The 15,691-nt window shown below is 42.3% G+C and overlaps 1 protein-coding gene across 1 annotated transcript in view; it reads right to left on the reverse strand.

Annotated features, from left to right (window-relative positions):
* The window catches only part of LOC308105689 (receptor-type tyrosine-protein phosphatase delta-like), a 135,555-nt gene that overhangs the window by 75,693 nt on the left and 44,171 nt on the right, over window positions 1–15,691 (reverse strand). Inside the window, exons 3-4 of the mRNA XM_080456580.1 lie at window positions 5,502–5,647; window positions 2,325–2,466 (exon numbers count right to left, since the gene is read on the reverse strand). Coding sequence (XP_080312706.1) covers window positions 2,325–2,466; window positions 5,502–5,647 — 288 coding nt within the window. The remainder of the gene's footprint in view (window positions 1–2,324; window positions 2,467–5,501; window positions 5,648–15,691) is intronic.

The raw sequence follows: 15,691 nt of genomic DNA on the forward strand, positions 1-15,691 counted from the left end.
CTCACGGAGCAGCCTGCTCTCACAACCATGGGAACATCTGCATGAACACTGTGTCCTTTATACAAAGCCTGAGTTATACCTAGTTGCGCGCGGGTGTCGTGCACCCCCTGAAAATAGACGATCTAACAGGCTCACAACGCGTCGCTGTGCGACGCGTTGTGAGCCTGTAGATCGGCTATTTTCGGGCGTGCGCGACACCGGTGCGCTACTGAGTATAAATCAGGCTTTGTATAAGACCCAAGTATAATTCACACGATCCGTGAACTCGTCGGTAAGTCAGTAAGTCTGTTTTTATAATCATAGAACTTGTGATTTATAACGCAGCGCTACTGCATGAACCGTTCCCTTTGTGAGAAAACCAAGAAAAACACGCACAGTGAATGTGCACCTGCACATTATTTTTAATTTTTTTATGGACAGCCGGGCCGTGGGAAAAGGTTTTTTATTATAGGGAATATGATTATTGCAGTCTCCCACGGTTCATGACTATATAACTTCAAATGTTATTTCAATCAAGTATTAATATAAAACTATAAAAAGTAATAATATTTACATATGGAGAGGAGTCTTTGCACAGCAAAATTTTCAAACTACCGCACGTTGAAAGGACACACACAGACAACTTTATTTTTTTTTACCAAACTCTGCCACTCAAAAGTATAGCTCACCGTAGACCTCATCAGAGAGGATACCACGCTATTGTTGGACGTCACGAATGTCCCAGAGATCATTATTATTTCAGCTTTGGCCAATCGGAGGCATTTAGTGTGAGCCAGGGTTTCAATTAGCCTGCTTCTCCTCCACAGTAATTAAGCCGTCTGACCTTCACACTGGATCCCACCTGTCAAGCAGTCAGTCACTGGAGCTGGGCCTTTACAGAGCCAGGGGAGGCATGGGAGACATGACTGACAGGACGACTTTGAGCGGATATATTGTGTGTGCCTGTTTGTGTGTGTGTGTGTGTGTGTGTGTGTGTGTGTGTGTGTGTGTGTGTGTGTGTGTGTGTGTGTGTGTGTGTGTGTGTGTGTGTGTGTGTGTGTGTGTGTGTGTGTGTGTGACTATCAGACTGGCATTTAGACTGACAGACTATCAGGGGCTATTAGCCGTTTCCCAGGTGGCCTCTTATTCATCCCCAGCACAGCGACTGCTCAGAAGGGCTGAAAGAGGCTATAATCGCGACATTACAACTGATTGAGGGCGAGTGTGTTTGTGTTCAATGATAAAGATCATGTACATGCAAGCACAAACACATCCATCCACCTACCCACCCCCCCCCCCCCACACACACACACACACACACACACACACACACACACACACACACACACACACACACACACACACACACACACACACACACACACACACACACACACACACACACACACGAGCACTCTAATGCAAACACAGACATAAAGAACAATGTGTCAGAGCTAAAGAGGATTGTAGATCCACGGATAGGAAAAGCAAACGCAAAGAGGGTCTAATGTAGTGAATAATTTAGAGAGCCTGCCGTGTAGTGGCTCTATAAGCATATATGAGAGAGAGAGAGAGAGAGAGAGAGAGAGAGAGAGAGAGAGAGAGAGAGAGAGAGAGAGAGAGAGAGAGAGAGTCTACAAGAACAGGAAAGACAGATGAAAGAGTATTGGGAACTTTAGGCTAAGGGCCAATTTATAGTCGTGTCATGTTTTTCAGTTGAAAATCTGTGACGACGGCAGCTTGAGTGTAAATTAGGCTTAAGTCTACAATTCCTTGGAGTAGTGGGCGAGGAGAGAGAAATACAAGAGAGGAGAGCAAGGGGGTGAGCGAACATAATGTAAGAACAATAGGCTGCGTGTCCCCCAGCAGCGTGTAAAGGCAGGCTGTGAGATTATTCATAGTTGAGCGACTTCACTCACTAAGACACTCTTGCGCTTGAGAGTCTATCTGCATTATGTTCTCCTAATGGACATACCACTAACATCACCATCAACATTAATGGACTCAAGCTGCTGTTAACATCACCATCAGCATTAATGGACTCAAGCTACAGCTAACGTTACCGTATAGTATCAATGGCCACATGCTAAGAGATACTTTTACACACATTAATTTCCACCTTTTTTTGGGGTGCTTTTTACCCCTTTTTCTCCCTGATTTAGTAGTCCCGTCTTCCCTCCGCCCAACACGGGCCAATTGTGTTCGTATAGATGGTCAACAAGCATCCTCTCGTTTGTCAAAGGTTTTGGAGTCAAAATAACCACAACAAACTAAAAAAAAACTAATAATTTTCAATCATAGACAATGTAACACAAACATCACCACTGTCACTGCTACACACTGACCTCGTAGCACATTGAGCCTGGTAGAGAAAATGAGCTCTCCTGCCGAGTTGGAGGCATGGCATTCATAGACTGCCTCGTCTCTGGGGGTCCTCAGTGGCTGGATCCTCAGGACTGAACCAGATCCATCGTCAAAGTCTATCACCTGGTCATGGAAACACAGTACAACACACATCATCAAGCATCCATATCAAATATCCATATATATATGGATATATACCTACTGACAGTACGGTAGCATGTCAGCATGCTTGTTAGGTTTCAGCATCAGTACTAATAAAATGATCTAGTTTTAAATAGTACTAAATAATACAGGATAATATGGAAAAATGATCGTACTGTGTATACGTGTGTGAATAAGTGTGTGCTTGCTCAGGTGCGGCACAAGAATGCTTTTTTTCAACCACAATCCTGACTGACAGGTCTAAGAGGAGAAATATAGATTGACCAAAAAATAAAAACATCTCCTCCGGTGATTTAATCTCAACAAGGACGAGACCTGGGTGAACTTAAACCCGGAAGGAACCCAGGGTTATTAACGGGGAAACGGACCTGGAGGTCAAGGTGAACACTGACGGGGGAACGGAACAGCTCAGTCTAAGAATGACTGTTACTTGGAGTGAGAAAATAAATGAAAGGTTGAACCCTTTGGGAAAATAATAACGCCGTCTTATATCACAACTCACATATAGCCCAAGGTGCAGTCTCTCATCATCATCGGTTTAAAATCCACTTTCCAGGCACCACACTGGGTTGGACTGGATTCTCGCTATGGCGTCTCTAACATATAAAAGCCAGTTCACATAGCAAGAGCATTGCTATGATATGTTTTGGTGACATATAGTACAGTAAAGTACATCAGATTCTCTCATAACATGTTTAAGAGAAACAGTCGAGCTGAAGGAGGCTTCCTTCATAGTTTGGTATTAGAGGGAAATTACACGTCAATATATTCTGTTACTGTATAGGTACTGTATAGTAATAGGGCGTATTGTTTGGGGAGAACGTAATTTCTTGAAATCACATTCTTGTCATTTTCCCCTTCAGCATTAACTCTTTGACTGCCAGAGTATTTTCATAAAGTACTCCACCAGTGCCAGCGATTTTCATGTTTTTTTTTGTGAAAAATTTAATGAAAACCGGAAACGGAATCTGCGTCATGAAACCGGAACCCGGGGAGTCTGAAGGAATCCTAAAGTGAACCTGATGATGAAAAATGACCAGAATAGCGCGATCAGAGATTAAACAATGAACGCGCGTCTAACGCGTCTAACGCGTCGACGGCCAACTGGACAAACTAGCAATTGACGCGTCAAGGGTTGACACTAACACCTGCCCGCCTGCCCGGGGCAGGTAAATAAAATGGTAGGGCAGGTGAAGTTTGCTATCTGGTTGCCCCACGGGCAGGTGCACATTTTGTCTCTCCAGCTCTTTATTAACTCTTTCAGTGCCAAGAGTATTTTCATAAAGTACTCCCAAACTGCCAGGAATTTGCGTTTTTTTTAATTTTTTAATTTTTTAATTTTTCATTCAAATAAATGATCTGATTGGGGTTTTAAACCCATAATACAGTTCTACCAGTAGAGAGCAACAAATCGACACATTGATGACCTCGCTGGCTCACTCACCCCCTCCCAAACAGGCTCACGTCATATCCGGTCCTAACCGGATGTTGACATTTTGACAATCGTTGATCAGGCTAAATTACGATGCGATACACGACCACGATGACTGATCGTCACCCAGACCAAAGAGAGTAGACGTGGACCTCTCCGTTCGCTTTTTATACCGTGTGAAAAACCGTGACTTTCCCTATTCTGGCCGAAAATCACCGGAGAAAAACAACGTGACCCGGAAATGATTTTTTTTTTTTTACATCCGGCTCCGGGTGAGTCTGATGTAGTCAGGAAGCGAAAGTGATCATGAAAAATATACAGAATAGCGCGACCACAGTCAAAAGTAAAAACTCGGGATTTCTCGTGCTGGCACTGAGGGTACTCGGGAAAAACTCGGGATATGTCGGGGCGTGGCACTGAGAGAGTTAAACAGAAAATGCCTTTTCGGGTCAGGATACCAATTTTATCGAATCAGGACAGAGAACTCAGACAGGATACAGATTAAACAAGTGAAATTGGAAGTGATGACACAAAGAAATGAGCATGTCAAATTGGAACTGGAACATTATAAAAATGAAGCTGATAAATGGGTACTCTCTCCTGATTGGCTGAAATGGTGTCACCTAACTGGAAATGTATTTTCTGTCTATCAAAGAGCTGGAGAGACCCCTGTTACTGAACAAACACTCTATAGCAATAAGTACTATCAGAATATAGAGCTTTAACCCATAACAAAACCCTTTTTGTTTTAACCAAAAAATATCACTTACCCTACCTTCAACCCATAGTCATATTCATAGCTATTTAGATATTTGGCATACATATTGAGTTATGACATTTTTTATCGTGCAGCTCCATAATTCGCAAGTAGAAAGTAAAAAATAAGTGTTTAATTGAACGGTAATTCAAATTTAACCTATCATTTTATAAAGGACGATTTACTTTTCGGGCAAGTGGGCAAGACCTGTGGGCAAGTAGAAAATTACCTGTACTTGCCCGACGGGCAAGTGCCTCTGAGACCTTAGTGTCAACCCCTGCGCGTTATCGAGTCAAGGGCAGTCAAAGAGTAAAAGGGGTATTTTTACATTGCTTGTTGATTCAGTATTTGTATTTTAACCATGTTAGACTAATTGAAAACACACGTCCCTGGTTCTGGTGAATGATATTGTCCCTCTAATGCGTGAGGGGGCCGTGTTTTTTCAATTACTTTTTTCATTTCTTTTATTTCATGTTTTTATTTTATTACATTTTCTTCATTTAAACATAATTCTTTTTAAGTATGCAAACAGTAATTGAACCCCCCCCTCATATTAGTCAAGACAATATCAGTCAGCAGAACCAAGGACGTGTGTTTTCAATGAGTCAAAATGGAATTTGAATGGATGTTGTGTCTGATAAAAAATGAATATCAAAAGTCAAAATATTGAATCAAAAAACTGTCTGGGACGCACACAAAAGCCCTGAGTAGGCGTTAAAATGACCCCAAAACGTGTTTTAGTGTGAAATACCCCTTTAAGTCTGATGTATACTTCATGTCGTACGGTGTGAGCTTGTAGAATCCTACCTCAAATCTCTGGTTGCTGACTTTCTTGCCCTTCTTGTTCCAGACAATCTTGGGCTGGGGGTCCCCGGTGGCCTGACACACAAAGGAGGCCACTCCTCCCTGCACACCTGTCTGGTCCTCTGGGGTTCGTGTGAATCTGGGTGGTGCTGCATGGAGACATTATTACACACAGCATGTTAGCTGTACTGCATGGAGACATTATTACACACAGCATGTTAGCTGTACTGCATGGAGACATTATTACACATAGCATGTTAGCTGTACTGCATGGAGACATTATTACACATAGCATGTTAGCTGTACTGCATGGAGACATTATTACACATAGCATGTTAGCTGTACTGCATGGAGACATTATTACACATAGCATGTTAGCTGTACTGCATGGAGACATTATTACACATAGCATGTTAGCTGTACTGCATGGAGACATTATTACACATAGCATGTTAGCTGTACTGCTGGGTTTCTCAACCTGTAGGGCCGTGAGGATATTCCATGTGGGCCCCCAAATAATTGGTAAAACACTTAAGATTTTTACAATATAAAAATATTTAGAAAAATGTATGTAAAAAAGAAAAGTGATGGTATTTTTTCTTTAACCCATTCAATCCGGGAACGCATCTCTATCACTTTAGATTTCTTTGGCTATTAAAAGATAGCAAATCTACAAGCTCATAGCACGCGCTATGAGCTTATAGATCTGCTATTTTTTTTAATCTTGAAAATGTGTGCAATCTTGGAATATGTGTATTTTTAAAGAGAACATTTGTAAAATATTTAGTTCCAGGGATCCCCAGAAGCTAAGATTTTAGTTACAAATGTCCGCTTAAAAAAATAAAAAATCTAATATTTGCAAAAATGTTGATTGATTGATGATTTTTCAAAAATAGCAGATATACAAGCTCATAGCGCGGCACTCGGTACCAATAAACAAGTCAGAAAAAGTCAAATAAACATGCTCTGAAAATGAAGAACGGATGACATGCTATGGAATCAAACTGGCTACGTTGCAATTACTGTATGTGGATACTAACTAATGGCTCAGTTACGTGATTAATTTAAAGGTAGGGTAAGTGATATTTTTTGGTTAAATCAAACAGTTTTTTGTTAAAAGGTTAAAGCCCTATATTGTGATAGTAATCATTGCTATAGAGTGTATGTTCAGTAACAGGAGTCTCCCCATCTCTTTCTCCACCTCTTTAATAAACAGAAAATACATTTTCAGATGGGTTGCCAATCACCAGCCAATCAGGAGAGAGAGATTTAACAGCTTAAATGTTATAGTATAGTTGTGTTGTGTTCCAGTTCCATTTGTGTCTGCTCATTCCTTTGTGTCATCACTTCCAATTTCACTTGTTTAATCTGTATGCTGTACGAGTTCTCTCTCCTGATTGGATAAAATAGGTAACCCGACCTGAAAATGCATTTTCTGCTTACTAAAGAGCTGGAGAGACAGGGACTCCTCTTACAGAACAAACACTATATAGCAACGAGTACTATCAGAATATGGAGCTATTTAACACTTATTTCAAAAAAAAAATCACTTACCCTAGCTTTAACATAATATTCATGTAATTTCTGTATTTATTAGTCTGTGTGACTGTGAAGTTATAGGAAATTAATTTAAGCACCTTATTATTATACATTTTTAATTATAGCGATTAATGTAATAAGATATCACAGTATCCCGAAACTACCAAGTTTGAGCAGTTTTCTGTTTCATACAAACATAATGTAAGTATATATGTATGCAACGTACTGAACGTAGTATACATTATGTATGGATTGTGAGATGGATTATCATGTCTTTTCATGAGTGCACTTATGTGTCAGTATACAGAGCACCGTATTTAACTGTACTTGAATATCTGTAATCTGCATTGGTCCATCATGAGTGAGGACACTTTATCTCTGAGATTTCTATTGTATTAAAAAAATCTAATCCTTTCATGCATGCTAGTCGGGCAGTGTCACATGGTCTGTGTGGGAATAGAAGAAAGAATAGAGTGGCAAATAATAGTAGACATGGGACTAGAGAGAGAGAGAGAGACAGACAGTCAGAGAGAGAGAGAGAGAGAGAGAGAGAGAGAGAGAGAGAGAGAGAGAGAGAGAGAGAGAGACACAGACAGACAGATTTACTAGGGCTCTTTCACACGTTCTAGTACATCAGAACGTGTGTGTGTGTGTGTGTGTGTGTGTGTGTGTGTGTGTGTGTGTGTGTGTGTGTGTGTGTGTCAATGTGTACAGCATGCACGCATATACAAATAAACCTACGCAGGAATGTCTTCAAATTATCTCTGTTTGTGCATGATTGTCTTTCAGGTTGCTTGCTTTTTGGCGTGCCCTTTTCTGTGCATAATATACATAATATTCCGTGTGCCGTTTCATCTGTGACTATGTGTGTGAGCACGGCAGGATTCTCCTCTGTCCCCGAACCACCGAGAGAAGCTTAATATTCGTGCACCATAAAGGATTTATGAAGACTTACTCCTGACATGACCACTAAAGCTTCTCGTTCCGGCAACGCCAACAATATCATAACCACGGCCTTCGCTGGATTGTGACATCATGACATCAAAAAGATTCTGCACGTCAGTCATGGCACGTCACCGCCAGCTTGCCTAATGGCATTCCAGCCAAACCAGAAAATCCCTACTTAAGAGCTTACTGCCAACCCACCCTGACAAAGGGAGAGAAATTGCTTTTTGCTGTTTAAAAGGAGGGAGGGAGAGAGAGAGAAAGGCTAAAGCTTTAAGGAGGAGAGAAGAAGAGAGTGGGCAGAATGACAGAACAGTACGCGAGAATGAGATGAGCACAAGAAGAGAGAGATGGGGAGAAAGAGAGATAGAGAGAGAGAGGGAGAGACAGAAAGAGACATAGAGAGAGAGAGAGACAGACATAGAGAGAAAGAGAGAGAGAGAGAGAGAGAGAGAGAGAGAGAGAGAGAGAGAGAGAGAGAGACATAGAGAGAGAGACAGAGAGGCAAATGTGCTGGTGAACTCTCTATCCGGATTGAGGAGAGTGTGTGTGTGTGTGTGTGTGTGTGTGTGTGTGTGTGTGTGTGTGTGTGTGTGTGTGTGTGTGTGTGTGTGTGTGTGTGTGTGTGTGTGTGTGTGTGTGTGTGTTGTTCATGTATGTCAGTGCGTCTAGACATGTCTGTGCAGTTTGTGCATGTAGCATGTGCAGTACATATCTGGTATATGTACAGTATATGTATGCAGGCGTGTGTGTGTCTGTGAGAGAGAAAGAGAGAGAGATATAAAATAAACGTGTATCTGAGAGTGAGAGAGAGAGTGAGACAGAGAGGGAACGAGAGCCAGAGAGAGAGAGAGAGCGAACGAGCGAGCGAGGGAGCGCAGGGGAATCACTCTCTTAATCCTCTCGGTAATCTCTCCCCCACAAAACAAATGAAAAGTGTAAATCCGGCAGAGCCATGCTAAAAGGCAAGGTAACGTTAGATTCGGATCGCTCAATCTCTCTCTCACTCTCTCTCCCACCTCTCTGTTCCTCTCCCCATCCGTCTCTCTTAAGGTACATGTTTAATTGTGTGTTAGCTTTGCTGCTCTCTGTCTTATTCTAGCCTTTATGTCTCCTCTCTTCCTCCGCATCTCTTTGGTTGCACCCTCTCTCTCTCATCCTCCTCACCAGCCTCTCTTCCTTTCTCTCCTCCTTATATCTCTGGGGGGGTTACATAAGTATTTCTGTCACACTGACTGACGCAATGAGGAGGGGGATGCAAGCGAAGGATCCCCACTTCTACCTCTCCCTGTCTTCCCTGTTCCTGCTCTCTCTTCTGCCTTAGGCTTCTCTCTCTCTCTCTGTCTCTCTCTCTCTCTGTCTCTCTCTCTGCCCTAACTCCTACTTTCCTAACAGTCATGTCTAAATATTTTGCGGGGGCAGGGGCTGAAGCAAAAGAAATTGCATTAATATTTAAAATCATTTTGGCAGAAGGTTGTAGTTTATAGTGCGGGGAAGAGGAAACCCTGGTAAACAAAGGATGTTTTATGGCAGGACCCCCTCCTCCCCCTCATTCGGCCACGATGTTTGAATGCCAGTCGCTCCTCAGCTATCGTCCTCAGCACAATCACACATGGAAGCACGGGAGGGAACAGAAAAGAAGCCCCGCTGAGTGGGAGGGGGGGTCCATGGAGAGATAAGAGATTTAGATGGAATTAGACAGCGCCAATCTTTCCCCTTTGATTTGTGCAGGCGGGATAGAGGGATGGACAGAGGGATGGATGGAGGGTGGCCTACATAACGTCGCCATACAGTGGGATTCTGATCTACACAACAGATGGCGGGGATTACAAAGTCAACCCCGGCTATCTGGGCCACTTTCAAGTCACAGCGAAAGACGTGTGATAAACTTTGATGCGTCCACCGGGTATTCGTTCAACTGGCTGGTTTTATGCTTGGTTGAAAAGCATTCTAAAAGGTATGCCTTCTGAAAGCACCAGAGTGAATGTGAGACACTGTGGCGGCGTCAAGGCGGAGGAACAGAAAAATACTAACCCATCCAAAAAGTTACTTCCCCGGCATTAATCACTTGACCACAAATATGCTCTAAATCATCGGTTCTCAAAGAGGGGTCCGGAAACCCCCAGGGGGCCATGAGGGGGTTCCAGGGGGTCCCCAGCTAAATTAGTTAATAAAGCATCAAAATCAGTTTAACCAGTTTGACCCTATATATACATCGGCTATTTGAAAATAGCAGATCAACAAGCTCACAACTCGTCGCATCTGCTATTTTCAAAAACATATTTTTTTTGAACAATTTTGAATCTTGTATGGGGTCCCTGGCACAACAGATGGGGGTCCGCAATTTTTTTCAAATTATTTTATTTCTTTATTTTTTATTGTATTGAATTTTTTTAGGACAATATCAGTCACCAGAACCAAGGACGGGTGTTTCTGATTAATCTAACATGGTTAAAATTGAATTTGAAGTTACAATGGGTTTGTAAAGGGGGCGTGTCTGATAAAATGAATATCAAATATCTAAATACTGAATCAAGCAACTTCAAAACTGTCTGAGGTCCTCCCAAAAGCCTGAGTAGACGATAAAATGACCCCAAAAATGTTTGAAAGTAAAATATCCCTTTAACGCTTCTGGGGGGGGGGGGGTCCCTGGAACAAAATATTTCGGCGGCCAAATACATATAATTTTGGGTGGACCTTGACATGAAAATGTTTGAGAACCACTGACATAGAAACAGGTTTTTCAGAAAACTGTTAGAATTTACAAGACATTTTGTAGAATCGGAACCTCAGGCCTTAACACCTTTACCGCCGGGCCCGTAGTTCTACGGGCCGTTAAATCCAACGGTTAAGCGCCGAGCCCGTAGTCCTACGGGCTGCGGTCTTTTCGCGCATGCGCGGTCCGGGTGCACTTTCGGAATTTTTTTGATCCACTTCCGTTTCCGGTTTGATGACAGGAAATAGAATTATTTGGGATCCGGTTTCGACGATCACGCCCGCTCCCATTCTACAGACGAAACTGAAACTCAATTCTCTTCCTGTAGTTTTTTCTCCTCGCATTTCACTGTTTAACGTAATCCGCTCTAACTACAGTCATGGAAGTCCGTTTGACATGCGGTCTTCACTGGGAGATACAGGGAGATCTCGCGGACGTAAACAGACCGTTCACGGCTCAATCTTAAGGATTTTAACAAGATCTATGGCGACATGAAAAAAACAAAAAAACAACAAAAACACCTTGGCAGGTGAGTACATTATTATGAGATTAACCTCTGGCGGTGGATGTGTTAATGGGTAAAAAAAAAACCTGCATGTTTCTTTTTTTGTTAGTTTTTGTCCCCATATATTAATGACATGCCCAAAAATTGGGATGCTAAGGTTTCAAGTGGTTAATGAACTTTCTCACGCGTACGTACGTCACCATCTTCACACGCTGTGCTCACCATTCCCCCCCGAGCGGAACAGGCACAGCTGTCACCGTTTCCTCTTTCTTTCCCAATTCACCCGCCGCACAAACCACACCATATCTAGACTGCAGAGCTGGGAGGGAACTAAGTACATATCGTCTCTGTCGGGAGGAAAAACCTCTTATCTCCATATTCCCAAACCGTTACTTTTCAGGATTCTAATTCAAAAATAGCAAAAGTAGCACATCTACAAGCTTGTAGATCTGCTACTTTTTGGGCTTTTGTGTGACACTGTAGTATGATCGAGTATAGGTGTGAATTTATGAAAAACACAAAAAGTTTAAATATGGAGATAAGAGGTTTCTGCCCGACACCATCGATATACTCAAGTACTGCGCTTCAGCACCAATTTGAGGTACTTTTACTTTCTTTTACTAATTCTTTCATACTTCATACTTATACATACAGTACTCCCACTACAGCACATCTCAGAGGCAAACCTTTTACTCCACTACAATGATTTGACAGCTTTGGTGCGTACTTACTGCAGATTTAGATTAATATTACAAAACATACATTGAGTGATAAATAACGTATTAAAATGGAGGTATGAAAATTGTATGTGCAGCAGCACATATAATATTTAAAATCAGCTTCACATTAACCAGCTGCGACATTAACTCATTAAGACCTGAGGCCGCTTCTAAAAAAAATCTAAATCCTAAAAAAAAATCGGGGGAAAGAATATATAAAAAATTATTTTCACGATTTTTCAAAAATAGCAGATCTACAAGCTCGTAGCGCGGCACTCGGTGCCGCGCTATGAGCTTGTAGATCTGCTATTTTTGAATAGCCAAAGAAATCTAAAGTGACACAGATGCGTTCCAGGTATTAATGGGTTAAAGTGGTGAACACATTAACACTGTACTAAACATTCCAATAATAATATTGTGAAATGGACCATTCTGCAATAATGAGTACTTTTACTTTTGGTGCTGTAAGTAAGTATAGTATAAGTAAGTATATTTTATCTAAATAATTTGTTTTATCCCACGATTTTGTAACCCTTATTTTTCACCCGGTGCCAATTTTTCAAAGTGATCCTGGGCACTACACTCCCCTCATCAGCCTAGGGAGCCCAGGGCCGAGCTCATGCCTCCTTCAATGCATGAGAGCCAACTGACCTTCTTGTCACCTGAGTATTTCTTCCAACACTGCTTTTGACTGGTATTGTGACTGACCTGGAGAGATCATCATACATCGCTTTACATGTACATCAAATAAACTGCTCTTGGAGCCGCTTAGAAATGAGAACGGGGGTGATAAGGTCACGGCGGTTGGCTTTGACTAGAGAAGTGCTGAGATGAAAGGACCACGAGAGGGATGTAAGCTCACAGATGCTATCTTACCCTTAACCCTTTAAGACCTGGAACGCATCTGTGTCACTTTAGATTTCTTTGGCTATTCAAAAATAGCAGATATACAAGATCATAGCGCGGCACTGAGTGCCGCGCTATGATCTTGTAGATCTGCTATTTTTGAAAAATCTTGAAAAAAAATGTTTTGATTTTTTTTCAAAAGAAATTGAAAACATTTTTAAGAATCGCCTCAGGTCTTGATGGGTTAAGGCGCAGGGGTGGGGGGGGGGGGGGGGGGGTTATGGAAACAGATGCAAGTGCAACGCTTCAGGGCGATAATAGCCTATCATGTATCAAGATTGATGAATTGAAGCGTATATAACTAATTCAATTTTCTAACAGAGTACTAGCCAGCCGGGTACCGGAAAATTCAAAAGCATCAAAAGTAGCAGATCCACAAGCTCAAAATGCATTTCGAGCTTGTGGATCTGCTACTTTTGATGCTTTCGTGTGACGCTGTAGTATGACCAAGTAGGGGCGTTAATATACGGAAAAAAACGCAAAAAGTTAAAATATAGAGATAAGAGGTTTCTATACCCGACAGCGACGATATTTAAAAGTGTACTACGGTTGGTCAATTTGGAAGGCTCATTTTTATTGGCTTCCAAAGCGCACAGAGATGTTTCGTTTAGCCTGCACCATCATGGTTCATCTCCTCTGCCCTCAATCACTTCAGTGATAAGTAGGCCTACAGTATGAATGTGGACAGGCCCTGGCCAAATGGATGGAATCAGTGAGTGGCAGTACTGTATAAACCATTCAATCCGGGAAGGCATCTGTGTCCTTTTATATGTCCTTGGGCTATTCAAAAATAGCAGCTATACAAGCTCATAGCGCGGCTATGAGAATTTCTTTCCAGCTATAAAAAATAAATAAAAATGCAAATCTTTGAATATATATTCATTTTGTCAAACATTTGACAAATGTCTTCTAAATGTTTCTATATCAGTGGTTCTCAAACCTTTTCATGTCAAGGACCCCCTAAATGTATTTGGCCGCGGACCCCCATATCAAAATATTTTGTTCCAGGGACCTCTAGAAGCAAAGATTTGCGTTACAAATGTTCGCTTTAAGAATATAAAATATATTCAAAGATTTGCTGTAGCTAAGCTTAGGAAAAAAGAGATGCATGGAGCAGAAGGCCGAGGCCAGATGCTAATGCTAGGTAACCCTGAGGATGTGTGTGTGTGTGTGTGTGTGTGTGTGTGTGTGTGTGTGTGTGTGTGTGTGTGTGTGTGTGTGTGTGTGTGTGTGCGTGCGTGCGTGCGTGCGTGCGTGCGTGCGTGCGTGCGTGCGTGCGTGCGTGCGTGCGTGCGTGCGTGCGTGCGTGCGTGCGTGTGTATACATATGGGGGTGTGAGAGGGTGGAATGTTGGTCTATTTCTGCTTACAGTCGGGAGAGCAGCCTATATGTCTCAGAAGAGGAAAGCACTAAATGGTTATTGAGCGTCCTGATTAGATCGATATCGCGCGCACTCCTCATCCAGAGACTTCAGCATGTGTGTGCTTGTGTTTAGATTTAATGGGCTAAATATAGGGTAATGATGTTGGCCAAACTTGCCTAGTATGTGTGCCAAGTGTGTGTGTGTGTGTGTGTGTGTGTGTGTGTGTGTGTGTGTGTGTGTGTGTGTGTGTGTGTGTGTGTGTGTGTGTTTCGTTTCTGCCGATAGTTGGGCAGATAATGAGTAATTACAGTCTGTGCCAAGCAGACATTCAGATGCATAGCGTTGCATATCGTTGGGCAGAAACCTCCTATCTCTATTGTTCAACTTTTTATGTTTTGTTTTGTTTTGCCAACTAATGCCATCCTTCATCATAGTGTCACACAAAAGTAGACGCGTTGTGAGTTTGAAGATCTGCTATTTGGGGGGGGGGGGGGGGGGTTACATTTCCTTAAAAGTTAACGCTTTTGGACGATATGGTGGTGGGCGGTAGGCTGATGATTTCCTAAATGAGGCCTGAGTCAGCCTTGTCAGACGAGTTGAGGTATGAGACCAATATAATGGCATGAGCAGCTCGCCTCCGGAGTGGGCGGCCGGCCGGCCAGTGTCATAACTTAAAACACATTAACATCAGACCGGAACATAAAGAGCAAATTATCAGCTGTTCGCTTTTGTCCGAGAAATTAAATTGGATTGTTGGGACCAATAAACACGGTGGCGAGGCTATTGTCCGTCTGCCACGCGCAAGTGATAACGAGAAAACATTTGAAAACGATGAGCTATTTAAAGAGAAGAGTTTAACATAACACGCAATTAGAATCTAGGGTTTCTCATCCAATTTCACATTAAGTATCTGCTGCACAGTGGTCCAAACTTTGTTGACCTGGGTCCCCCAGGGCTATATCCTATCCTATATCCTTTTATCTTTGCTAAAAATAGCCAATTTACGAGCTCACAACATGTCGCAATGCGTCACGTTGAGTTGCGCGTTGTGAGCTTGTAGATCCGCTATATTCACAGCATGTTTTGCCCAGAATATGGACACTAGGCTTCAAGTGGTTAAGAGCAATGTCAAACTCTGATTTATTGCAGCAAAATGGATTATGGCTACAGTGCGTAACTTGTTAGTGTGACTATTTTGTGATATCAGACCTCTTCCTTAGTCTTATTAGGGGCACGTTCCGGCTTCGTCTTCATCAAACATCGGTTAACAGGCAGCTGAATTTTGCAGTGATCCGGTGACTTAAGACATTACTTCTAATGCCAATAGTAATGCATGTCCAATTAGCGCGTCACTTAGCCCACCATGGCTGCCCCGGGGTCTGCCAAGTGCCTAGTTAATCAGAGTTAATTTGTTAGAAACACAAGGGGAGGAATTAATCAAATAGGGTCTCCTTTCATGCACAGGTCATTAGAAGCAGTCTACTACTCACTTACTTACTG

The sequence above is a fragment of the Gymnoscopelus braueri genome, assembly GCF_963280865.1.
Source record: "Gymnoscopelus braueri genome assembly, chromosome: 2".
In the NCBI taxonomy this organism is placed as follows: domain Eukaryota; kingdom Metazoa; phylum Chordata; class Actinopteri; order Myctophiformes; family Myctophidae; genus Gymnoscopelus; species Gymnoscopelus braueri.